The sequence below is a fragment of the Apus apus genome, chromosome 4, assembly GCF_020740795.1.
Source record: "Apus apus isolate bApuApu2 chromosome 4, bApuApu2.pri.cur, whole genome shotgun sequence".
Taxonomy (NCBI): Eukaryota; Metazoa; Chordata; class Aves; order Apodiformes; family Apodidae; genus Apus; species Apus apus.
The window spans coordinates 84,699,412-84,724,999 of NC_067285.1; the positions used below are offsets into that span (position 1 = coordinate 84,699,412).

At 34.7% G+C, this 25,588-nt stretch overlaps 1 protein-coding gene across 6 annotated transcripts in view; it reads right to left on the bottom strand.

The window, feature by feature from the left end:
- The window catches only part of MICU3 (mitochondrial calcium uptake family member 3), a 53,729-nt gene that overhangs the window by 21,850 nt on the left and 6,291 nt on the right, over positions 1–25,588 (bottom strand). For 4 of the 6 annotated variants that reach the window (XM_051617503.1, XM_051617500.1, XM_051617505.1 and 1 more), the window contains exons 2-8: positions 18,319–18,472; positions 14,515–14,546; positions 13,562–13,640; positions 10,093–10,140; positions 9,658–9,740; positions 4,370–4,441; positions 3,020–3,058 (exon numbers count right to left, since the gene is read on the bottom strand). In XM_051617503.1, the coding sequence (XP_051473463.1) occupies positions 3,020–3,058; positions 4,370–4,441; positions 9,658–9,740; positions 10,093–10,140; positions 13,562–13,640; positions 14,515–14,546; positions 18,319–18,472 (507 nt within the window). The remainder of the gene's footprint in view (positions 1–3,019; positions 3,059–4,369; positions 4,442–9,657; positions 9,741–10,092; positions 10,141–13,561; positions 13,641–14,514; positions 14,547–18,318; positions 18,473–25,588) is intronic. The other 2 variants (XM_051617504.1, XM_051617506.1) reach the window with 1 other exon arrangement.

The window sequence follows — 25,588 nt, forward strand, 5'->3', positions numbered from 1 at the left end:
AATCATACAACTTGTTACAGAAAATTAATTAAATCCACTAGGGATGACATCCTATACCAATAAATAAATGCAAAAAACAAGACTACTAAATCCAACCTCAACTGCAACATACTTATCAAGAAAATACTATGTATATCTGATGATCAAACTTACCTTGTTTAAAAAGAAAATAAGTGTCTAATTTCTCCAATGAAATTATACTTACATTTTTTTCTGAAATGTTTCATTTTTGGAATCCTGAAAAATTCTCCCTTATTAAAAGAGGCCTTCCCTTATCTTGCAACTAGTCTTGGAAAATCTATTAAATACATCTGTTTGTTTATTTATTTATTTATTTATTTTCCCCACAAAGAATCTAGGGGAGGTGATTCCAAAGACAGCAGAAAGCTATTTGAACTTGGTTAGGGTTATTGCAACTGAATGAATTTTCCCCTTTCTCCCCACAAGTTAACCTAAATTAGGTCTCCTACTTTCACAGCTCCCCACTCACATACATCTGGGCAGGCAAGACAATGGCAGAATGAGTTTACTCCCCTTTAATTAAAAGAGTTTAATTTCCTTTCCCCAGGGAAGTGGTCACAGCACCAAGCCTTCCTGGGTTCAAGAAGCGTTTGGACGATGCTCTCAGGCCCATGGTGTGATTCTTGGGGTGCTGTACACAGGGACAGGAGTTGGACTTGATGATCCTGATGGGTCCCTTGCAACTCAGGATATTCTATGATTCCAATCTTCTAATTACAAATGAAAACTTTTTTTTTTATTAATTACATAATTTTCTCTCGGAAGATTTACATTGCTGTGCAATGTGCAAAAACCACATTGTAATAATGAAGAATACTTTATAAAAGTCGAGGGTTTATTGTCACTACGTATTCTACATAATGTCAACACAGCATATACTGCTTCTACAAGTTCTACTATGTACTTCCTCCACTAACTAATCCAACTTACGTTTTCTGTAAATTGTCATCAAAGAAAAACTACAAACTACCAGGAATTATACCCATTCTTGAGGTTTATTACACTTTTGTTTCCTGTTTGAAAAATTCTGGTTTTATCTTTCCCTTATTTTGGAGTAAGTGTAACTATGCTGAGGCCACAGTATTGTCATATGTAACTCCATTCAGGCCTAAATTCCTAATCTCACACAAATTGGTTTACTCCACTGTGTACAGGATTAGGTCCTTAGCAGCTTCTCTCTGACACTTATTATCCCTTTGATGTTTACTGGGTCATGTGAATGAACATCACCTCATTTTTTTATGCATACAATTCTGTAATTGCATATTTTAAGTATTCATTTAATTTCTTCTCTTATTGGAGATTTACTTTAGCCTTTTAGTATTTACTCATACTTGTATTAGTATTCCTGGGCATACACACTTTATTTTCCTTCCATGCATCTCATTATAATTATCATGTTCCTGTCAGCATGTGGCTAGTGAAAACACTCATGCAATACATGCTGAATTAGCCTTAACACACAACTGCAGTATGCACCAGAACATGATCTGAAAAAATTAACCTATGCAAATTAAATTAAAAAAACAGTTAACCCCTTTAAAATGTCAGCTTATTAACCTTGACACTTCTCAGGTTGGAATTGAAAGATGAAGTGAGGAGAAGGGCTCAACACAGCACTCTGGACCATCCCAGACACTTTAGGATTCCACCTCCTTGGTCTTGAGTATCTTCAACACCCCGGGACATCAGGGGAAACTGAAAAGGCTGCTATGCGTCTTGTTTCAGTGGAAGAAAGAGAAATCCAAAAGACCAGCTTTCTGGGGTGGGAGATTTGTCAGATACTGTGAATTCCTATTGGAGTCTCCTTTGTATAGAGATCTCCAGGTTTGTGGGGCAGAAAAGGATACTGCACACCTGGGCATCAACTTGATAAAAGAGTTTGGACATGGCTGGAGTAGAAAAGTCTAACTATCTTGGTTTCAGTTTAAAATAGGAGGCCACACAGGAATATGGCAACCACTGTGCAGCATCTTTCACTGCAGTAAAGCCTGATCTAAAACCTGTTGAATCCTAAGACCGCAAATTTCCTACTGCCTTATTCACACTACACTGCAGCATCTACATCATGACACTGCACCTTTTCATTCAACAGACTTCCTTCCTGCATATATCCCAAACTGCATGTGCTTTCATAGGAAATAAATCTTTGAATTGCTGTAATTGACTATATAAACTGCCTTTAAAACTGCAATTTCACTAGTCATCTAATTCTCACTGGTTCCCTCCCCTCACTTTGCATATCACAATAATCATACCAAAACAAATATTAATTCTTCTGTTTTAAAATTAATTTATTTTTTTTTTTATAATAGCTTTACTTCTGCTGTGATCAGGTCACAATGAAGACTCTCTTGTGGATTCTCTCTCCCACTCCTCAAAAATGATTGAAAACAAGTTTACTGTCACCTACATAATACAGGGACTATTTTCTGTAAAATCCTATTCTAGTTCAGCACTGAAAGTTCTTATTTATTTGTTCTGTATCTGTATCACAAAAATATAAAAGCTCTCTTCTGGTACCTGTTTTTTTTTGGGAGAAACAAAGATTAATTTGACTAATTATTACTTCACATTATATATATACTGATGTGTGTGTATATATATGTATACATATATATACGTATACATATATACAGTATATATATACATACAAGAAGGCAAGACAGACCCAGATCAAATTAATCATGCAGGATGACTTAATTTACACACATTAATTAAAAACAAGTATGTAATTTCTGAAAGTTTTTTTTGTCCTTCCCTTACAAATATGTTTCCTTCATTTCACATAAACAGGGAGAGCTAACTTTCCTACTGGTAAACCTGCCTGTTTCAAAACACGTGCAATAAAAGCATGCACAATTGTCCATCACTTCTTTACTGATTAGCAGAAGAAATGCACTTTATGAAAAAGATACGTATAGGAAATTTTCTTATAGCATATAATTTCATCTCACTGGTGAAGACTGCATAAATTGAAAATAATTAGAGTACATACACTGTTAGTAGAAGTATGATATCCATAAAGTTGAAGACGCTGACATACAGCAAAAATGGACCAAGCCAAGTATCACATGTCAGATTGAAGCCAAAAGAAGAAAAAATAAAAAAGACAACAGAATAGGTTAAGACAAGTTAACATTTATTTTATGTATTATTAGATCAGTTTGTTTGTTTGTTTGTTTGCTTTTTAAAATGACTGTGAAGGAAAAAAGGTTTATTTTCAATCTCATTTTTCAAGCTTTCAAAACACAGTTACAGAGAGTTACTCTCAGGAGAAATGTTCTATTTTGCAATCTTTCCTTCTTCCAAAAGCTCCTCCTTTGTATGTAAGTTTCCTTTGTTCAGAATAAACATTGTGTGAGAGATTCACAACTGACTTACACTGTTAAAAAGTTAAGGATAGGTCTCTCTGGGTGAGAAGAAGAGATCCCTTTTTATGCTCAAGGAAGGTTTAAAAACTATTACTTCTTGAAATTCAAACTGCCTATGGTTTCAGGGACAAAGATCTGAGATCAAGCATCTATGGTCCCAAAAGGATAATGGGCACTATGAGAAGCTCTGCATAGATCTCAAAATGTTTCTTGGGATAAGGATTTTTTGTCAAATATGCAAAATGCAAATGAACGTGTTTTTTCTGCTGTGGGCTTGACAGAAGCTTGTCCCTGATTTTTCTTCTCCAACAGTACTACTACTGCTGCCATCCTCCAGACAAACCACTACAGGTTTCACTATTTCTGACTTACCTTTTTTATGCACATAATAAATGCAAATTTGACAGTATTCAAGAATGAATATTCATTACTCCACAAAAATCTATGCAGATAATATACACAGCTAAAACCATTCTGCATTTTTCATAAGCAGTATTTAATACAATAACTACATTTAGACATAAAATCTAAGTTCACTTTTAACATTTCATCAGCTATTTTTAAAACTACTATGTTAATAACAAGTACCAGTTAGTTATAAGGCAGGAGTAGAGTTCATTTTTGCCACTGAGATCTCTCACTATTATAGACAGTAACACTGGGTCATTACTGTATGCTTTTTCTTAGATTTCTAGATTTATAGACTCCAAATGGAATCAATGCTACTGTCATATGTAATACAGTATTTAAACACCAGATTTTCCTTTCTATAGATTGTTAATTATATATTTTTTTTTAATTACTGCAGTTCAGGCTAAATATTGCTTTTTTCTATATATAGTTCTGCATATTCTTTTAAATAATATTTATTTTAAAAATTGAAAGTGATTTGTGAAATAGATACACATACAATTTAGTCCTATATTGAAGAAAACAAATGAATTACCAGCTACAACTATTCTAATTTTACTTACCAGCATTGCACGCTTTTCTTCATCTCCTTTTCTTTCTCTCTTCTCATTTTTTTTCCTGAAAATCTCTTGTAGCTAAAAAAAAAACCCCAACATTTTGGTCTAATTTAGTTTTCAGGCCATTTCACATGCATAACAACAATTCATTGTGAGGAACACTGCAAACTATTAAAATGTAGTTCTTCACTAAATTATCAATGTTTCAATGATTGTTGTTGATATTCATACCTTCATGTTCCTTCCATGACCTTGGTTAAGAACTATCAGTCATTTAGCTTGAGTAAGTTTTAAATAGAATTAATTGCTCATAGTCAATCATTTAGCATCATGATGGAGGGGCTACAACATAATGTTGTGCGATTTGGTATACTGTTTATTTAGCATTATTTACTTAGCTTTAGTAGCTAGATTTGCTGAAACCTTAGGCTGCAAGCTGCGGATATTCACCTAGACATGCTTTTGGCTGGGATGGAGTTAATTTTCTTCTTAGTAGCTGGTGTGTGTTTTGGATTTAGTATGAGACTGATGTTGATAATACACTGATGTTTTGGTTGTTGCTAAGCAGTCCTTATTCTAAGACTAAGACTTTTCAGTTTCCCATGCTCTGCCAGCTAGCAGGTGCACAAGAAGTGCAAACCAGAAGATAAGGAGGCTACAGCAGCCAGCAGAAGCTTCAAATGAAATCAACTAAGAACACTTAATGGTCTACATGGAGACAGAGAAAGAATCCAGTAATGTGTTAGAGCCCAAACCAGAAACCACACTGGTCTAGAAAGGCTCATGAAGAATGTGTAAAGAGTGTGTGAGGGACAGGCACATAAATCGTAAGGGTAACTGCCCAGGGACTTCTTTGGTCAGGGTCCCTCTCTGAACACATCCAGCCCTATCTGTTTTTCTGCTTCACCACCTGAATTAACTTATTTTTTTAATAAGATTAGATACCTGAGACTCTGCTTTGGGAAACATAGGGCCAAACTTGAGGGAAAGAGTCTCTCCTTTAACAATCTTAACTATCACACAGAAAGGAAAATGGAAATATTTTTTCCACAAAGGAAAGCTAATGATTCTATTTGGGAACACAACAGTAAGAACATCGCATTTAGTTTTATATCTTAGCCAACCCAGCCTATACAAAAAGGGGGAGTCCCAGCCTCTTTCACCACCTCTAGGCACACCCTTTCTTTTTGGGTACTAATTAGAACCTGAGTGGCTGTGCAGTCAGCTAGATCAATCTTATTTCATATCGTTAAGTTTCCAAGCAGATCAGTTTTTATTCCTGCTGGCACAAAGGAGGGGTGGAAACACATCATGGGGGAGAAACATTCCCCTTTAGCAGCAACAAACTACCACTCAAGAATAATTTATCAAGTACCCTTTTTTTTTTTTTTTTTTTAAGTCTGTTCAAAGAATACCTTAGAGTCTTGTAAAATATCCCTTTCACAAGTTTCTGTACATTAAGAGCTTTAAACATGACTTCTGAGAAAACCTCAAATTAAAACATACATATTATTGAGTGTATTTATTTTTTTGAAACTATAAAGTCTTCAGAGTAAGAACTAGTCTGTACTTACTCTTCTTTGTAAGTATCTGTTTTATTTAGGTATTTTTATTTATTTATATTAATAATTATTTATATTCCCAAGCCATTAGAAAAAGTTTCTGTGTATACTCTTCATAGCAAGAGACATCAGTGTTAACTATGATGCCATCTATGTATCTACCAGTGAACTTCAGCTTTTCAAAACCTGTATGTGAAAATATTGCGCTGTCACTTGCATCGTTCGCAAATCTCAAAGTGGACTGGAAAAATAATAAACACAGTAGATGACAAACTTGTCCTGTCTAGCATGTGGTATTTTCAGAACCAAACACCTTGGCAAACAGACACAATTGTGGCAGCCCCTTTCAAATACCAGAAGTCTGATAAAAACCTGATACTGTAATGAAATGCATACAGAGCTCCCCAGGGACTGGAATGTGAAAGATAAAGTGTGTCTGACAAATTTTGCAAGCAAATTTTCCAAATTTAATTTCAGAACACTGTATTTCAGAAAAGGCAAATGATGAAGAGAAAGGGATCAGCAAGGTCTGCTGAAGGGGTATGTCAGCATTGAAATAAATTACTGCACTGTTTAGTGATTAGATAGCAAATGCATTTATAATTAACATTTTATGAATTCCCAAAATTGACTACCGTGTTCTGGAATTGCCTGTAAGACAAATACAGACCAGAACATTGTGTGTGTCACTGTATCTATTTTTGAGTATGGAATTGCTTTACAGACCTTGGTATATTTTTTTCTAATTTTTTGCAAACCTATAGGCACGAATTACTGTAACGTATACTGAGAAACAAAGAGTTGTGATAGGACATTTAGCTGGATGACCTAGAGTATTACACAGTTTGCAACCCAAATCTGTGGAAAGCAGAAAGGTAAATGGAGAGAAGTAGAAAGAAAATACCTTGCAAAAAGTGAAGTGACAAGCCATCAAGTAGGAGAGAAGAGTGGCAGTAATCGAAAAACCAGAAACAATCAGTAAAAAGCAATGCATCCTTAGATGTATTTCCCTTGCCACAGAGGCAGAGTAGTATTCTGTTGCATACATCATTAAAGCATTTGATAAACTTCTGGAAATGGATCTTTTGTTCAGAAGGAGCGCTATAGGATACCAGTGAGTAGAAAAGTGAATTCAAAAGGATCTAGGAGTACTTTCATAAGAACACTGTTTGAAGCAGGATAATGAGACTGACTGTTGAAAGGAGCTAAACCAAGATCTCCCATAACAAGGCTACACAATCCTTCTGTTCCCTGACCTCACCCCTATGACATAAGCAAAGAGGAAGGCACAAACACCATGGGGTTAGTTTACAAAAACACTGAAGCTGTTATTAGAAAAAATACGTATTTTTCAACTCCTTGCTACATGTACTCTTTAAGAATCACATAACATGTGATCCCCACACCAATTTCTTCAAAGTCTTTTCATCTGCAAAACTGAATAGTGTTAACTACACTTCAAATTTTATGATAGCTGGCTGTAATTAATGGAGAAGTATTTTGCAAATGTTGGGAAATGACAACACTCAGTCTCCTGCTTCCAGGCAGACAGGAGATGAGATGATGTATACCCAAGCAAAGTGAGTACAGCTACTTATCTACCTACACCTACCTACCCTGGTCTTTTCCACTTCAGATCTAAAACTCTGACTTACATGTTTTGATCTAATTTTTAGAGGGTTACTAACGTGATTAAGAAGAGTTACGGTCAGATTTAATCTATACAAATGTGATAAAGTAACAGGTAGAGAATGGTGTATCTACTGTTTTAAAATTCTCCTTTTTGTGTGTTTCTGTTCAACAAGTCTGGTAACAGAAAACAAGAAGTAGAAATTTTTATCCAGGACCATGACAGAGAACAAATGAAAAGCAGGATGTGAAGAGGACTGTAAAAGCATAGTTAAAAACAAAGATGCAATATCCATAGTTTAATGCTGTCCTTGCTTCCCATTTTATACACTTTTTTGATTTAATTTTCAGCATCATTTTCCAAATGACAAAGCCTCCTGCTTCAACTTCCTGCCACTTAGCAGTTGTCACAGAAGTCTCTTTTTTTTTTTTTTTAAATTAAAAAAAGTTATCAGTCTATTCTATCATATTCTATTTCAATTGAATCATGATAGATTATTTTTTTCTTCCTCTGTTTTCCCTTTGGCCAAGTAATGGAATGCTGGCTTTTTCCCCCAACTGGAGGAGATGGATATTAGGAATTCGCAAATATGACTGCAAGGATGTGTACATTTAGTATTAGAATACAAAAAACTATTAGCATGCCACAATTTGCAAGTGGTGACAGTTTCCAAAATAAATGAAACCTGTTCTGCATAAGCTATGCCACCAGAAAACAAGCCCCCAGATCTCAGATCTCAGTTCCTTGGAAAGGAGAACTGAGGGAAATTAGTGCGCTGAGGACAGTTTCTTTCATTTTTCTATTTTCTTTAGGTTAGCATAACTTACCTGAATCAAGTCTTATAACTTGACGTGAAAATAATTATGAAACAGCATGCAGGAAATTAGAGTGTCTTCATTTTAAATAGCCGGTGGTGTGACACATCCATTCCATGTGTCTGTTTCATTCTTTATATTTTGTACCATCATTTTATTTTTCAGTAAGGCATTTGGCTGTTTCTCATATATGTATTTACTGTGTTTATGTATAAACTCAACTACAATAAAAATGTATGAAGATAACTGATGTCTTCTGCAAATATCTTTTTGTACAAACATGATTCAATTTTATTTATTTATTTATTTTTAATTAATTGCCTGTACATGTTCAGTAAAAAATACAGGCCTTGTGCAGTCTTCAGAAACCTTGTCTAAACCACTAACCACAAAATCATAGAATCACAGAACCATTCAGGTTGATATGTGAAATAAGCTAATTTTCTTTCAAAGCCTGTGTCTTTTAGAACTGTTTAAGTCCCTAGCCAAAAGAAAAGTAAACTCTCTGCTTAATTAGTAAGAAGAATTTACAGGTCTGCTTTTTCCAAGCAGTAAAACAAATAAAGTTCTAGTTTGACAAATACTGTAATTCAGATTTGTAATGCAACAAAACCTTGGATGCAACAAAACTACTGTCAAGTTCCAGATGTCCTGCCAACTGTTCCAAAGCATGTGAAAACTATTCAGCTCAAAGTCAATTTTGCTATAAGGAATATTCTCCTTAAAAAGAAATCACTGAACCTCTGCTTAGGAAATTGCTTCAGCATATGGCTTTCATGGGCTGAAGTAGATACATGTGCAGTATATTTTATTTAATTACAAATCTTGTGTAAAAGAGATGACAGAGTCACATTACATCAACGTTTTCATGCCACCTGGGATTATAAGCAGAATGGATGAAAAAGTGAATTGTTAGCCCAGGAACAGATTCTATTGCCAGTCCCTCCATTATTATGGCAATTAAATAATTCTGCTGCTGATTGATACAGAACTTTAACAGCCTAATTATCTGTGAACACAGTATCAATTAAAAAGAACCAGAATAAAAACTAGAACTGAACTTCAAAAATCATCATAAACAACACACCTGTGCACTGTAACAAGGAGCTACCATTCACAATTTACACTGTTTACTATTTACATTAAATAAGGCAAATAAACAACTACATTCAGTGAAGAACAGGTCATGTTCTCATGACTGATTACATCATCATGAGTCTCAACCCAGACAAAAAAAATGAATGTCAAGATTACAAAAAAGTATCCAAAGACTGAAAAAATACTTACCACCAAGAATTCCTTTTTGTCCACCATCTCATTGCCATCAGTATCAAACATGTTGAAAGCGATTCTAAAACCTGCATGTGGCTCTGCCAAAACAACCCACCCCATTTAATTATTTATTTGCTTGGAAAGAAAGCAAATACACAAATCTAAGATACTATTTGGTGGCTGTATATAAAAGCTATATCCTCAGCTAATTTAAATGAATACATTTGTGTACATAGTAAGTGCAAATCTATGAAAATATTAACTTAAACAAGATTTCAGGAAGACAAGGAGATGTTGAGATGAATGATTTTTTTTTTCCCATACTGAAATACACAGGAGAAAAGGGAGAGAATAAAAAAAAAAAGAAAGGGTATTGTAACATATAGTAACGCATTCAGAGTTCAGACATTTGTAAAGAAGTTTTTGGCTTATTTCTCCAAAAGTACTTACTTGTTAAAATACATAAGAGGAATAAATATTCTGTGTAAGATATCACACCTGAAGACAAAATAAAAAGTTATGCCATATTAGTTTCACATTCTTTTCATATCCTAAGCTTGAAAATATTAAATCTATGTATAAGAAGGAAAATTTTTGTACTTGTGCATATGCGTATCCATACTTGTGCTCATGTGTTAGTATTCAACTTAGTCAATTAGTTACTTGCTTAATATATTGACCTATGGGGTGGGTTTTTGTCTGCGTTTCTTTTTCAGTATTTTAAGAGAGAAATACATGAAATATGTCAAACAAGCAACTTCAATCAGTGGAGAATGGTTCATTGAACAGAAGCTGGCTAAACTCTTAGGAGCTAATATAAATAACTGCCTCAGTTTTCTCTCTGAAAACCCCAGAAGTAATTCACAGCACTCTCTAACAGTATGAGAACATTTACCCTGAGAACGTTAATAGTGCTCTCTCCTGACACATACTGTTTGAATACACTTACTGACTTTATTACATGCTTTGTAAGTGCTTGTCCAATATTAACTGAAAATGCACATTTTAATAATCATCACCTGAAATGCATATTAAAACACTTACTAAATGAAGGTGTGAATTTTGTCTGGCATCATAAGCTGTACTTTTGCTCAACTAGTTCAGGAATAAAAAGATAACCTTATAGAATGCCCATAGTACTGATGTCAAAAAAGACAGGTCAGCATGACCAACAGAAGGGAGTGTTTACTGAGCTTCTCTTAGTATGGAGAAGAGTTGAATGGAAGATACTAACTGCTTATGCCTTTAGTCTTATGCCCTAAGCAAAATAGATAATAGAAAACAATTATTAATTAAACTTACTATGAACTCACTTCTATAACAAACTAAAATACCCTCCCTCAGGCTGGAAGGACGACTGATCACAAAAACCCCTCACCCTCTCAGCATGTCTAGTGAAAAGTAGAAGTGCTGGAACTAAAGAACTAGTAGTTAACCAATCATGTAGATGAATGATATTGGTACACTCAGAGATAAGGTAATTTTGCATTTTCTTGTGTATAAAAGAAACCCTGTGTTATGAGGAAGGTGTGCTAGCTTTGTGGATTTACCACCTGGCACCGCTCTCTACGCACAACTGGAATAAAGAAATATCTTGTCTCTGTGTGTGGACTGGATTACTGCAGTCCAGGTACATGGGCCCTAACTCTGGGACAACAGTACCAATGAAGAGAAGCATCTTACAGTTCAGCAAGAACCAAAAACAACTACTTACAGCTCTCCTAAAAGCCCTTAGCTGTCACAATCTTTAAGGCCTGGTTTCTAAGCATTCAGTTTAGTCTGTCCTCCAAAATCAAAAGTGTTAAGTCAGTACACAATATTAGATTATTTCAAAAGAGTACAAAAAATGTATTTAGATGCCTGAGATAAAGACGCCTATCAGCTGGGATTTTCAAGAGTTGCTGGCTGTCTCCTTGATTTCAGTCCAAGTCAGGTGCAGAAGTTTTTCTACAAACAGCTATATCTTTGGATGTTTAGATATCTTTAAAATCTGACTTAACTGTATATGTGACAAAACTATGTAAATAGTAATCTGATTTTTTTTTTCCCCACCAAAAAACCTGTATGGTTTCAACCCAAAAGATTGTATCGTTCACATGGATTCTACAATTAGTGAACATATTTAACATCAGCACTTCCAACACTGCCAAAGTAAGAAACTTTGGCCTCTTCTACTAATATTTACAGCACAAAAAGTTTTTAATTAATTCTGTCCTGAACTAATGCTAGGAGGAACTTTCTGTCCTCTTGAATAGCTGAGATATTAAAATTTCTTGGATATTAATATCTCTTGGATTTGCCCAAATGCCTCCCCAAACCTTAGATCATATGATACTCCTCCCTAAAAGCCAACTTTCTGAAAGAGGAGCTCCTTCAAGAGAATCAGGTCTCCTATCCTAAAACATAAAAAAACCCCATAACCAACCACAGAGATCTCAACACATATTACAGTCTGGAATATAAAGGCAATACAAAAGACAGACAATTAACTAAATGGTCTTTGGAACCAAATCACATACGAAGAATCACAAAAACACTCAAACTTTAGCAGCTGCAACGCTGCCCTCCCCACTTCCATTCCATTAATGGGGGAAAAAAAAAAAATTCCCATCTTTTAATCCAAGAGCAAACTTAAGTCTTCGTAACTAAGATTTTACTACTGCTAGCAGATCTAGTAAGGAAAGCTGCTAAGTATTTTTAACACTACCTACTCTTTTCCTCAGTTTACACATTGCTCTGAAAATCAGCAAAGATTAAATAGCATGCTCTGTTTTATCTTCTTGATTTTACACAGCAGCTTGCAGAAATTAGTTTTAAAAGGCCTGCTTGAATGTGTTTGGACAAGCAGCTATCAAGAAATCAGACACCTCAAAGGTTCTCATTCAGTGATATAAAATGTTCTTTAATAGCCAGTCAATAAATGTAAATATGTATTTTGTTTGTTTGATGACACCTTCTTTGTTGTAAAACAGAGGAAGAAAGAGCAATTGTCAAGTAGTCCATCACAGGTATGAAGAAAGCAATACAAAAGGCCTTGAAAGTGTTCTCTCCTTTTGTTTGTACTGGTGTATTGCAGCTGTAGACAGACAGTTCTGGTTGATTGCTCTGAATGTTATGGGAGAGAGGCTCTGAAATGAGGACTGAACCTAAAGAAAAGCTTACACTAGGATCAGAAAGAACAGAGGGAGGTCACTGAAAGGTGAAACACAAAAATAAAACTTAAGGGCAACTAACATAGATCTATGTGGCTCATCTGATTTAAATGCATCTATGGCACAAGAAATGGATATAGGCTTTTGCTTTATATTAAAATGTGTATGTTTTAAAGAAAATTAGTAAATTAATCTTGGAATTTTCATGTCACGTGCTAAATAAAAACTAAATTAGAATTAAGGAGACCTGAATTCCATTCCCATTCCTTTCACTGTCATACTGAATGACCTTATCAGTCTTAAGAACCATCATATTTTCTTTTATTACCTACAAAATGGGAAAACAGAACTCACTTTCTTGTAAAGCATGCTGAAAAGCTACGAAAGTGCTAAAGTTTATTACTAATTTTACCAGCTTATCAAGCCAGTTTTGAGTTCTCTTAATTCCATCAACTTTTGTAGAATTTCACTGGCAGAAAATTGGTCTACAGATCTTCCTCCATGACAATAAACTGAATATGAAACATTCAGACATCTGTTCAACAAACTCTAAGTTACCAAGTCACTTAAAAGAGGCTAGCTGTAAGATGGCATGATTAAAACACTGTAGAGACTAAAGAGAACTTGCCATGCTGTAAAATGTAGAAAGCAACAAACATCTTTTATCTTTTTGAAGATGTGACTCTGATTAAAGTACAACATCACTTTAGACATAATAAATTAATACATGACAATTTGGTTCAGGAAAATAAATCCTTATCCCTCACCTTTGTCATTAAGATTACGGAAAAGTTTGGATGATCCTTTCCAAACTGGTGGTGTTTCCATAAGGATCTGATTCAGTTCCTAAATAAGATTTTTAAAAGATAAAAGTATATACTTTAAAAAGTATAAAGTTTAAAAAGAATAAACTTATTTTAAAAAGCAGTTAACAGATGATCAATAAACGCTATAAATATAAAGGAAGGGAACTGCATGCAAATCTATCAGATAATTTAACTTCAGTTTACCACAATGACCTTGGAAGTACTCAAGCACATATATAAATTTTGCAAACATGATTATTGTAAGATCGTTCATCTGCATGAATACTATGTGTTTGCAGAGCTGGAAAGAGACATGTAATGTATTTGTTGCTGAAATTACTCACCACTGCTCATATTCACTGAAGCAAAGGATAAGCTCCCCAGGATTTCAGTAAGGTTTTTATACAAGCTCCAAGCAACTGCTCATTTGAAACACCCAACCTGAACTAAAGCAAACTTGAACCATAAATATGAATCTACTTTACTTAAAATACAGGGATGCAGAGTTGTTTTGCAGTTGCAGCAACAAAAACAACAACAACAAAAAAGTAAGAGGCACTTAAACACCACAAAAGGTAGATGGAGTGGCCTAAGTATTTCAGGCAGTTTTTGAGACATCTGTTACACTCAGACACTAAAGAAACTCAGTCAAATATGGGCTGAGGAAGGAACAGACAGAGGCTTGAGAAGGTCAGTAAATTCAACATAACAGGCACAGCTGCATAAGTATTTTTGATATTCTGGATTCAGCTGAGTCTGAACTGACAAAAATGAAGAAATTAAAATCTCCCTTTTTTAAAAAAAATAAATATTAAAATATTCTCTTATTTCTCTTATGACTAAGTTTACATTGTGAAAGAACGTAACTGTATCAAAATCAACATTTGTAAGACAGCACATAAATTATTGCTCACCTGCTTTGAAAGAGATCGCCACTTTTTAGCACCTGCAAAAAAAGATACGGTTATGAATACACAGAATTTAGTTATATCAATGTGGTGTCATAAAAAATGGACTGCATCTATGCTATGTTTTCTAGCCAAAGAGGTACTTTCCCTACTTCATGAGACTCATCTCCAACTTGTTTAAAAAAAACCTATTACTTGTTATTAAAAAAGTTAGCAGATACTCAAAATCCTAACTTTAAAGAACCATACAGATGTATAGTTTTTAATCGAACTCCATTTCAGTGACAGAAAAGAATTTCTATCTCCAAAATGCACCATTAAACATAAAACAGAAAACAGAGTGCTTTCATGCTAATCTGTGGTATCAATATTCTGAAATTATTAGTCACAGAAGTATTACAATGCAGATTGTGGAGACACCTCAATTCTGTTTCTTGCTTCTGGGATTAGTCATACCACTTAAAGCAAATACAGAAGAAAATCCTTGAAAATACACTAGGTGAAAATTCCCTTTGGCCATTCCTGACTCGGACTCATGCTTCCTTTTACACCCTCTGTCAGGCTCAATTTTTTGTAAATAGTTTTAAAGGGAGGAGGTGAAAAGAGCCTCTAATTCAGAACTGAACTGCTTGTTAGCACTGAAAACCGACAAGACCAAGGAGACCTTTTCTTCCTAATGCCTGACATGCCAGACTCCAGAAGCAAAGAAAGATACTCCCATTCGACAAACAGACACCCATAACCATCCAAGAATTCAAATCTTGAGGTTCATCACCACCCTCTCTAGGCAAACATTTGCACAAATGCAGTATCAAGATAAAGCACTGTGAATATCAGAATTTTCAATGGTACAAAAAGCAGCATAGTATGTGGTCAAATTCATACCTTCTGTGTGTATTAGAAATTGCTTTCTCATGATGAACTCAATACTCTTAAATAACTATCACAATACATTTAACTTTCAGTTTAATGTCAATTAAAGCCTTGTTTCAAAAAAACTAATACACCCCCCAAACAACCTCATTCGCCATACAAACTGATTTATATTTATATCTATAAATGTATTTAAATTTCCAATCAGATAATGACCCAGTCTCTTATACTAGATACAGATTTTCTTTCTAGACAAGCAAGTCAAGATTTATGTGTATATATACTTTTTACAGCTCAGTATTAAGCTAAAATTACAATAATTAGAGCTAAAGGATACAAAATGTATTTCTTCTTCTCTTAATTGGCTTTCTAAACATATAAACACACATTTAGATGTTAAAAATGTATCGAGTATGGCTGTTGAAAATTAAATTTCCCAAATGAAAGCCTGCACAATAAAGGAAGGAGCAACAAGTAAATTTTAGTATTTATATTTTTTACATTAACTGCATGGAGTAAAAAGAAAATATACTCTTACCAAATTAGTTAGTGTTTAATCAAAAAAGGAAGTGAACACCCTCTTGACTTTTGTAGGGTTTACAAGATTTCCAAAGTAAATCTATCACAATAGACGCATTCAGTCCATCACAAATCTCATTCAGGTCTAGTATTATTAGCTTTTCTATAGAGTAGACATAAAGAGCTACTATTATTACTCTTCAAAGGGTGTTTTTGCTTTTTGCCAAAACTCAAGACCTTTCTAGTCTCCATTCATAAAAAAACCCAGGTGTGTGGGTTTTTTTATTCTACAAAATATAGATGGTCTAATATGTAAGCCTGAATGGACCCAATTATTTACAAATTGCAACTTATTTAAAAAGTGATCAAAAAATACAAAGTAAGATGTTTATAATGCATTCTTTTATTCTGAAAAATATCTTTGTTAAACTTACTACTTCAGTGGAGCAAGACAGAATATTAAGACTTGCCCAAACAGACAAAGCAGTACTTTGATAAAGCTGCAGTCCAAAGGTTAAAATTAACAGTCAGAGATCAGAAGTGGGAAGTAGCAATACCTGCAGGTCACCTACTTCATCTCTTACTTCCTATTTGTCAGCCTTCTGTCCCAGGCAACATGACTTCCACCATAATTAAGTCATTCACTTCAACTTAGCTACAGCCTCTTACACTCTCCCTTAAAATAATTATCTCTGTCATGTAATCTCTGATACTTGTCTATAAAACTAAAAAACATCCAGGTTAGTTTTGCTTTAAGTCTCAGAGATTAACTGGATGCACAGGAAGGATTTTGATACAAACGGGGTTTGCTACACTGAACTCAGAAGCATGCCAGCACTGTTCAACTGCAGACCTCTTCTACTCTGGCATGAGATGAACAGAATGTCCTTGTGAGCTTAATGTTTTTTGGTTTTGTTTTATTTTGCTTTTAAAACTGAGTACTTGTGGTGAGAGAGGAGGAAGCATAAATTTCAACAGCATGGAAAAATCCTAAAAGCAAACCATACATACAGTGTGGTCAAACCAGATGAACTGTCATAAAATGGAGTTAAAATGTTTAGAATCATAGAATGCTAGGTTGGAAGGGACCTCAAAGATCATCTGGTTCAACCTTTTTTAAGTAATAGTATAGTTTATATGAGATGGTTTAACCAGTACATGGCACAAATGCTTCATAACTATACACAGTGAAACCAAATTCCACAGTAACATGAAAAGGAAGACTTGGAGATCTGGGCAGAGGAACCAGGTATGGAGTGCTGAGGTGTATTTTTATTAACTTGTGTGATAAGGAATCTGCTTCCTCTCTTTTAACTGCAGGGCAAAAAAACAGAATGAAGATTTGCTTTTTGGTAAGAGTTTCAAAGTTTTGCAAGTTTTCAAGATCTCAGCTCTATCTTCTGTCTTCACTGTTGCAATGAGATAATATCTTTATTAAAAAGTTACAGAAGTTTTGATCATTGATGTGCCATTGCTGAATTCTTTCCTCTTATTTCGCTACTGTTAAGAGAACAAAGAGGAAAAAGCCAACATCTGCACAGAGCTTCAAGCTCTCCTCTGCCTGTTTTAGCTGCTTTGACTGTTCTCTATACTAGCTTTGTGGCATAGACCTAAGGAAGAAAGACCTAAGGTGAGTTATTATACATGTCACTTTCCCCAGAAATTGTGTGCTTCTACCAATGCACTGCAAGCCTGAGGCCCAGGAAATCAAACTACATCAGAAATGGCTCATCTTACTATTTACTCACTCTTTGATACTTAGAGAAAAAATTTGACAGTAAGTGAATTAAAGTTGATAGCTTATTTTTCACTAATTTCATTAACACATAGTGCTAAGTCTGGCAACTTTTAAGTGTAGAAAGTGGACCCCCTGGGGGACTGAAATTCCTACTCAAAGCATGTCATTTAGAAAGCTGTGATATGGTTGTAAAATCTCTATAGGGCAAAAAATATCCCAACATGACAGCAGATGACAATACAAGATGGCAAAAACTGCAACTAGTTATCCTAAATTATTTAGGGAATTCATATCTTGCCTGCCTATTTACACAGAAACTATACAGAGGAGAAGGTAAACGTTTTCCAGTAATACTGGCTTGCTCAGAAAGAAACCATAACTTTAACTGTTATTTAACTGTTAATGCGAATGATACAAATTAACTTCTTGTCTTCCATGCCTGTTGAGGTGTCCATGACTTCTGCAATAAGAATACTTAACTAATGACTAGTACACAGATGTTTACAATTTAATAACAATCAGGGTACTGACTGTATACTTGGATACAATTAAAAACAAAATTCTGCAGTACTTTTTTACCACAATCAGAAACAGAAGTAGTAACCAAAAGCAAATGGGAAAATAGCACACACCACTGGCATTTTCCATTGCAATTTTATCAATATAGAACTCCTGCTTACGTTTGGGTTCATCGCTTGTGACAGCCTGAATGAAGTCATATGGAGTCATGTATAGCTGTCCTTCAAATTCTAAACTGGCAAACCTACGAAAACGTTGCTCCCGAGGAGTTGCATAAAGATGTAAATCTTCAAGGTCTGATCTGTTTTCTGTAACCTTCAAAGACAGAAGGAAACAATTGTAATGTATGAAAATTTTGGTTTACAATTGCCACTGCCATTCACCATAAATAAACTGTAAAGATGGTAACTCACAAATTCAAAAGCATCCAAGAATTTTTGTATGGTAAGAGCTGAAACTACAATTAGGATTTCATTACTATGCTCTTCAGTCTTCTATAATATTAGCAATAGATACTTATGCATTGCAATTATTGACACTGCCCAAGCTCAGGAAAAAGAACAACAACCAACTAAACAAAACAAAAGTGAACTTAGGCTCCTTAACCTTAGAAAAAGGACCAACTTTAACTCGATAAAGTCCATGTAACTTCAGCAGTTAAGACTTCAAACAACACTGTTAAAATTATTGCAGTTGACTGACATTTCCACAAGAGAATGGAATAACACTTCTTAGTTATTGCTTCTTAGTGTAGAGTGCAACTGTTGACAATAATAGGCAAGAAACCTCCATAATACACTCCAGTGTAAATCTTCAACAGATACTGCTATTTCAAGTATCCAATGCAATTAAAGCTACCATACCTACGGGAACAGAGGAAGACAAGAGCTTAATTATTCCTCCAGAGTTACAGCAGTAGTATTTGGCACTAAGTTCACACCTCATGAGAGTTTATAGATGTCAGGAGTTTCTGGTATATTTACCACCCAGCCGATTTACATGTAAACTTAGTAGTACCAAAATATAAGTGTTCTAAATTATCACATCTTTGTGTTACACTGTGAAAACTTTTAACAGAAAATACACTACTGCTATCTGAAAACTTTTTTTAGCCCATAATGACGTTAGCTCCTCTGTCGAATTAGTATTTTGAAGAAAATGTAAGTATCCTGCACATTTTTTTCAGAGATGGAAAAAAAAACAACCCCAAACTGTTTAATACAAGGGAGACCAATGATACAGCCAACTTCTCCCAGTATGTGAAAATAGGAATGCAGCATCTTATAAATGAAATTTCCCAAGCTGCTGTTGTCCTCACTATTATTGTAATTTCATGCAGTATTCCTAAAATTCTTCAGGTGTCAAACTACAGAAAGGCAACAAGTAGCACATGGTTTAACTAATGTCTGTTTTCTTTTAAAAACTAAGAGAACAGCCAAATACATTTTGTTTTTCCAGAGAGGCATCTAAACAGAGAGATTGAGAGATGTAAGCAGTTCCTGTCCTCTAAGATACGACAGTCCTTGACTACCAATGGAAATTGGTTCTCCAAAACCTTTGTAAGAATAGTTTTCAGATTTTAGAAATCAGAAGCAAAGGCACATTTATAATGAGCAGTTGAAAATCTGGGCTCATTTTCCTTCTGCTTTTCAAATAAAGCCCTTGAAAAATAAAATATTAGTAAGACTACTGCAATAAAATAAAATGTTATGGCCTCAGTTCTAACTAAGAGATTAAATTATGTTTTTAAAATAGAGAGATCAATAATGAGTGTGTTTGAAGAGGTCCAACTCTTTCTATTTGGGATTAAAAAGAAAAAAAAACCATGTACACTCACAATGTAAGAGAAGACTCAAAATGTATTAATATTTGGGAGTCTTAGTACTCCAGTACTTTTATCTAGGACATTTTAACCAGCCTTCTAGAAGGAAAAAAGACTAGTGACTGAGTAGCATGGAAAAAACTGTCATAGAAAGTAAGAATAAGATAGATGCCTATACAATTATTTACTTTTCAGAAGACTGTTCTATATACAAATATTCTGTACTTCTGCCTGATAAGTACCTTTGAACCTGGTCTCTGTGTTTTTTTTTTTCCATTTTCAAATTGTTACCAAATTATATATGAAGAGAAAAAAAAAAATAAAATCTAACAGCCAGACATACAACCGCAACTTAGAGTGCCAGGAAAAAGCTGAATTCTCTTCTGATATACCCATATGCAAGCCGAAGTATTTATGTCTTATCTTACTGTTTGAGTGTTATGGTCCTACTGATCCTTCAGCAGTCCAGTGGCCTTCAAGCAACGCCTTCATGTGGGATTTACACAACTCAATGGTTTTGGTAGAGCTTGTAGTGATATAACTTATTATCTCTGTATTTGAAGTTTAATAGTCTATTATATTTTATATATATATATATATATATATATATATATATATATATATATATATATGATTTAATCATTATAACAAACATACTTTTGACCATGTGCAGGTTGCAAGCATGAGTAGTAAAGCAATCTTTCTGCAAAGTAACTTTTCAGAAAAGACAGGGCTTCAAGGCCATATTACACATGCAGTAGGTGTAATAAATTATAATCAGTCATAATAAATCATGCCTCATCAGGATAATCTGTAGATAATGTATCACTCAAGAAATATCATCTTAGTTTTGATCACTGTTAGTATTTGGAGAGCATGTTGAGATTCTTTGCTCTCAAGAAGTTCACACTATCTCACGTACTAATGCTTAATATTGCACTTGAGACACCTGGAAAAGCATTTGCTAAATTCTCAGACACATACTTCAACATTATCTTCATTACTCAGTGCTACTGTAATTATGAAATAAAATACAACAAACATGGAATTTTCAAGACACACTTAACTCATGCCTGTCAGTACTAAGGTGTGCAAAACCTTAATTTCTACCTCATTTTAGCCAACCTATGGTTTCCTCTGACTATATAGCAATGCCAATATTTCACCCTCTAGCTCAAAGTCATCATAAACTGATATGAATACAGCCTGCCAGCAAAAAAAGCAGTACCTTCCTAAAGGCTCAATACTCTGGATATTCTTGCTCTTGCTTTATGTTAATTTTTCCAATTGTCAAACTAGATAAGGGAACTGCTGTGACTGAGAACTTTTTGCTTTGGTGGTGTTATTTTTAAGCCAGATAAATGCCTCGACCTATAAGAACAGTCATTTGTTTCAAAACCTAGAGCACAGTAACCTGAAGGTTATAGACAATAAAATATCACCTGTTCCAGCAGCAAGCTCCATCTACTTCAAGCTAAAAGTGATGGGAAAATCACAGGCTAAAGCATAATTTTATTCTAAGGAATACGGGTACCACTTACTTTGAACTTTGTGGTTTTATATGAAAGAATCAAAACAAATTGTTTCTGCTGTTGATCCAATGTGAATTCAAACAAATGTAAACAGGATTTAATGTATATTAGACCACTGGTTCATACACTTTATGTCTAAATAAAAGCCAGGTTTGCCTGCAGAAGACTCCAAGCACACACCTCAGCAAACTGACAAACAAATCTTTGGGAAGAACATTAGTTTTGTCCAAATTTCTTGTTTAGAGCCTTACTTCTTCTATTACTGCTTACCAATCCATCTAACTTAGAGAAACTTTTAAGTCTCTTGCGTAAATTTTTAATTATTAGAAACTAATCAATATGCCAAACCATTCCAAAGTGTGACTTCAATTTGCACATCTTCAGGCATTCATTTAAGAAACTAATCTCAGCACAAAACTATGAAATGTTTCCTTTTTTCCCCCAAGATTAGCAGATCATAATTCAGTAGGATAAGTATGAGAGTCTTACTGACATCAAGTGCTCTCTGTTTATTTCATATTTATGTCCAGGTTAGGCAATCTTACTGTATCTGGATTAGTATAAAACCCAATGGATGCAAGAACAAGACAGAGAAAGTAGATGCTGAATAATACCTCAGGGAAGGAACAGGATTCAATAAGATTTCTATTTGAAGTTTCAAGAGCTTATCCAGACTAAAATTCTCTGTAATTATCAACAATCTTAAAAATTGTAATGAAAGTACATCTCTTTGACAAACAAGACTTTTTTTTAATGTTTTATGAATCCTCTTGGCAATCCTGCCTCATAATTACTATGATCTTGTATCATGTTATGGTTCTCTGCCTTTTAAAAACTGGACACAGTCATTTTCTTCAAGCTGTATTATCTTAATTTTAGGCATAGCAGGTGAGCTCTGGTTAGTTCTGGTACATCAACTTACTTTGCTACTAGAACTTCAAAGGGTAAAAAAATGCCCCTCTGCTGAAACCAAGAAGGTAGCTTCTTTGTAGCTAGAAATAGTAGCCAGAATTTCCATCCTTCCAACTTCACAACTCACAAAGTAAACAAAAAGAGGCAAGACCAAAGCTCACCAGCACTGACAAGCAACGTATTAACGTTTCCCTAGTCTCAAAAAATTCTAAGTATTACTAGTTGTAATCAAACAGCTCATGGTTATCATCCTTCTGCCCTTCCTCCCTCAAACTCTGGTACCTTATTGCTCTGTATTTCACCTCCAATCTTCTGTCCTCCTATGCCACACCTGTGCGGAAACAATGCAGAGGGAACACAGCAACTTTTTCAGATGCTGCTATACAGTCTCGGCTTCCATCTGCTTTGTACAAAACCAACAGATACTGTGTGGCTCTCCTAAACTCAGTTTATATCAGCTGAGGAGAAAAAAAAATAACCTTAGCCCATTTTCCTGATATTTCCTGACACAGGAATGTATATAGACATACCTAATTCTCACACAGAGGAGGTATTTCAAAGCACTTTCTAAAATTATTAAATGGATCCAGCACTTATATGTCAAGAACCACTAGTCAAAAGAAAAAGAGGGAAACATTTCCCATAAGAAAGTCCAGTTTAACAACTGCTTATTGAAAGGGTAAGAAAAAATAAAATTGAAGACCAACTAGTAATTTGGCAGCATACTCCTCTGACTGGAGAGTATCATATTTCAATCATGTGTAAATCTATGCTACGAACATATTACAAACAACATAAAGTATCTGGAAAAAAGCCTCCAAAGTTTCAAATTCATGATGGAAATGAAAATAACATGGGAACATATCACTAACATATTTCAAGCACTTAATCTAATTCTTTAAAAACTGTTTTCTAGAAGTACTGCATTTAGAGAGGACCACCTAAAGCTACAATAAAACCACCATGTGTCTCACAGTGTAGTACTCCTTTAGATGAAGCTCTTAGTTATGGACATTCAACCTTTTAAAGTTAATCAACTCTGAAAGCATTCCTTGTAATACCTCTTTTTAGAGTGATACCCCTCTGTATTTCCTTCCTCTATTCATAGCAAAATCTTAGGTGAAGAAAATCTAGGTTTCGTATCAAGTAAAATTAGTGTCCAAAACTCATTCCCATTGTAGGTTCATACTTCACATACTGTGTCTATCAGAGTAAACAAGTCAAGACATCCCAAAAGTGTAGTGTTCTCACCAAAGGTTTCCATGTATTACTCAAACTTCCTTGAAGCATGGGCCAATCCCCATTTCTGGTCCCATGTTTGTCTTACCAGCTCTCTTATCTCAGAGATACAGTCTGTCTGAATAACATGAATTAACCTGTACGGCCTTCCAGTGAAATCCATGAAATAACTCTACATTGCTATAAGATGATCTAACACAGAATGTGAGCTCACAAACTGACACTAAAATAACTAACCTTTTGCAGTAGTTTGACCCCAAACTATCTGAAAATATCAATAAATGGTAATGATATAGCTCAGGTTCAGTGAAAGTAATGTGCCAAAGACAAAACATGACATCATTTAAAAAAAAAAACACAAAAGAAATGTTCTTTGTCTAGTTTTACTCTTGTGTTACATTAAGTCAGTGACTTAGAAGTTTTATTCTGTGACAAAAGATCTAGTTTTCCTATACAGATAAGCTTAAATGCCACATACAGGATTTTTCACTTGAAAATTAGAAAAACTGATGCCTACAAGCTCACAAAGCTCTGCAGAAGTAATCTGTGAGAGTCCATTATCAAAACTAAGAATAACACTCCAACTCAAAAATTCTAAGGATATCTACATACAATAAAAAATATTTTACAAAACATATATTTAAAAACACACATGCTGTGTGTGCACACATATAAAGCAAAAAGCTCCAACAGTATCACATAAAATCCCACAACTTTCATGTGTTCCAAGTCAAACCAGTGTTATCTTGCTTTTTCCAACTGAGATAAAGGTGAGACTATTTTAGCTAAAGAAGCCAACATTTACTACCAAAAGTACCTTTTGCTTGCAGTCAAAAATATGTTTTGTTACAGTAGTTTTATCTTTAACTAATTTATTTCAAGTGAGTGAGTTGCTTTGAATTTTTGCTTGCAAAGTAATCTGTTTTCCATCAATGAGAATCTGTGCAAACTATTAAAATAAAAAGGTTTTCAAAGCAGTGCTGTTTCTCACTTCCTTCGTTTATATTTGACTTCAGGCTTATTTAATATGCTCCCATGTAGATAAAAGTAGCACGATTTTGTTTTCATGCTGGGTGGCCAAAAGGTTAAACATCAAGTTCTCAGTGTGGGAAAATCCCAAAGTAGACAAAACTGTTTTGATGCTTACTGAAGCTGTATTTCTAGCAGACTACTTAGACATAGTACAGTCAACAATTCTGTTGGTTGATCCCATTTCACTGAGATAAGGACATTATTGTATTAAAATACTTGCAAGCATAGGAAGCTTGAATGTGTTTAAAATGCTGTAAAAAGGGCTGTGTTCACATACAATTCTGTTAGGGGAAAACCTTGGGGTAACAATGTTTATCTGCAAGCACAGCTATTCCAGAAACCCTCCAAATCAAGCATTTTGCTAAAATATGCTCCAACAGTCCTTCTTCCATTAGTTTCACAAGGAAGCTACTAAACTTCTAGCAGTTCTTCTACAAGCTTCAGTCGGGGTGTATATCCTGCTGTTCAGGCCCATATGATTCACTGCATGCAAGACTAAAATATGCCAGTAGCTGGATCTGTCTGTCTCAAACACACATCATCCTTTTTTAACATCTTGAGGAACACAGAATGAATGCTGAGAGACTAACCTTAGTTTCCCTTCGGCACGGCTCTCACTAGAGCTGTCTGGCAAGCATCCTTCTCAGGATGATGACAGTGAGTCAACAGCCTAAGAGCAAACCATCTTCCTGCATTTGGCAATTGACATATGACATGAAACACAAAATACTTATGAGGTTCTTGTAAAAATGTTCCTTTCTGCACCTCTTGGAATGGCATCCTCTATGAGCAACCAGGAGAGTCTCCTCCCTAGGGGAGTTTCCTTACTTTTTGGAGTTAAAAGCTTGTTCTTCATTTCACAGAGATGGAAATGCAAGATGTAATCCACTTAGA